The sequence below is a fragment of the Echinops telfairi genome, unplaced genomic scaffold (assembly GCF_000313985.2).
Source record: "Echinops telfairi isolate 266 unplaced genomic scaffold, ASM31398v2 ScPeMD7_10;HRSCAF=50, whole genome shotgun sequence".
NCBI classification, from domain to species: Eukaryota; Metazoa; Chordata; class Mammalia; order Afrosoricida; family Tenrecidae; genus Echinops; species Echinops telfairi.
The window spans coordinates 13,217,890-13,219,662 of NW_022103907.1; the positions used below are offsets into that span (position 1 = coordinate 13,217,890).

Genomic DNA, 1,773 nt, shown 5'->3' on the forward strand with positions numbered 1-1,773 from the left:
CACTCTTGTCCAAACAGATGGAATGTAAACCGTCCTACCGACACATCCCACAAAGATCTTTCTAAAACATCATCCACTTCTCTTTCTGACCACTTTCTATCACCTTCATATTCAGAGATACTCATATGGCCCCTAGAAGTCTGACCTACTGGTTATATGGCCCTCTGCAGAAACAACGTGCAAGCCTCTGGATTTGATGATCATTTCTTTAATACAGAAGCCAGGCAGGCATGAAGTGCTACAGGAACCCAGAGGAGGCACTGTAGGAGAGTCGAGGGGAGGTTTAATTGAGATCTTATTTGAATTGGGCTTCGATGTTCAAGTTGGAATTCCCAGGGAAAGTCAGGAGAGAGGGCTGTGCAAAAGAATGGAAAAACAATGCTCTCGGGGTGAGTGGCAGATGATGTGGCCGCAAGAGGTCGGGGTCACTTGTAAAATAATGCCTGTGTGGCAGACTGCACCTGAGATTAGTTACCTTCATTTAGTCTGCATGATGGCGACCTTGTCAAGCTCTCTCTTAAAACGTGGCATGCATCAAGGGTCAAGCACTGGTCTTAGTGAATGGAACGAATAGTATGTGCTAAAAACGACAGAGGTGGCAAGAATGGCTGTATCCAAGAGGTGAACAGACCCGGTGAGGTGCGGTACACATCCAAGGCACACTGCAGGTGGAAAGGTAAGTGAAGTAACCCGGAGTACACTTGGAGTGGGGAGGAGGAAGGTCCCACTGCAGAAGGTAAAGCTGAAGACAGAGAAGTCAGGACCATGAGATCTGAAGTCTCCTCGGCTCTCCTGGAAGCAGGTGAGACACATGTCAAAGGAACTGAGGCCTGGGGGCTGATGGTAAAATATGGGCTAGTTGTCCATCCCTGGGGTAGGGTTTAAGAAGTCTCAGGACAGGTGCCTGGGTCTAGTGATGTTTGGTTTTATCCAAAATGAGGATGATGTTTTTGAGAAGTCTAAATCCCCTTAGAGAATCTAATAATTATTTTCTTTATTTAAACACTCATTCTATTAACTTGGCTTAAGACTAGATTCAGTTTCTTAGCAACTACATGAAACTGCTGGTTTGTAGCTCGTGCAGTTAACAACAACAACAAAACACCTCTAGATCTTTTTCAATGTAAAGAAAGGAGTCTTATGTCTAGCTTCTTATTTGTAGTAAAGCTGATCCTATCCCTTTGCTCCTGACATCTTGCATATGATGTACCTGGTTTTGAGGGAAGAAAGAACTGGGAGCTACGAGTTAAGCACACAAAACCCGGCTGAAGGATTGTGTTTGGGGCTCTACTTGCTATATGGTAGTCTTTGTAAGAATTAATAACATGATATGTACACTCTGAAGCAAAGAATGGGGAAAATATTAAGCACAATAAATGTACGTTGTTTCCAAATCCCCTTATCATCATTGATTTTGTATTTACCTTAAATTGTCCCTGGAACTTGTTAAAGAAACAATATCTGAATGAAACTGAGCTTTCTTTTATAAGCAGGGGTAGTGGGAGGAGGGGCGGTCTGACCAGACTTCTGCCTAGAGCCACACAAGTGCTGACCTTTGCCTTTGCGGGGGACAGACACTCGCTCGATATTCAAGTGTAAGAGCCTGCATTTTCTTTCCCTTTGGAAATTGGTCATTTGTGAATCTCTAATCTTTGACACCTCTTCCAATTGTCAAAGCGCACTGACAGTGGATGACAATTGCATTTGCTTATTTCCAGGATAATGAGATATAATTTATATAATCCAGAAGTTTGAACTCATTTAAAGAGTCTA

General features: G+C 43.1%; 1 protein-coding gene across 1 annotated transcript in view; it reads right to left on the bottom strand.

Annotated features, from left to right (window-relative positions):
- The window catches only part of MAP4K3 (mitogen-activated protein kinase kinase kinase kinase 3), a 130,098-nt gene that overhangs the window by 91,835 nt on the left and 36,490 nt on the right, over window positions 1-1,773 (bottom strand). Inside the window, exon 3 of the mRNA XM_013006850.2 lies at window positions 632-792. Within this exon, the coding sequence (XP_012862304.2) occupies window positions 632-792 (161 nt within the window). The remainder of the gene's footprint in view (window positions 1-631; window positions 793-1,773) is intronic.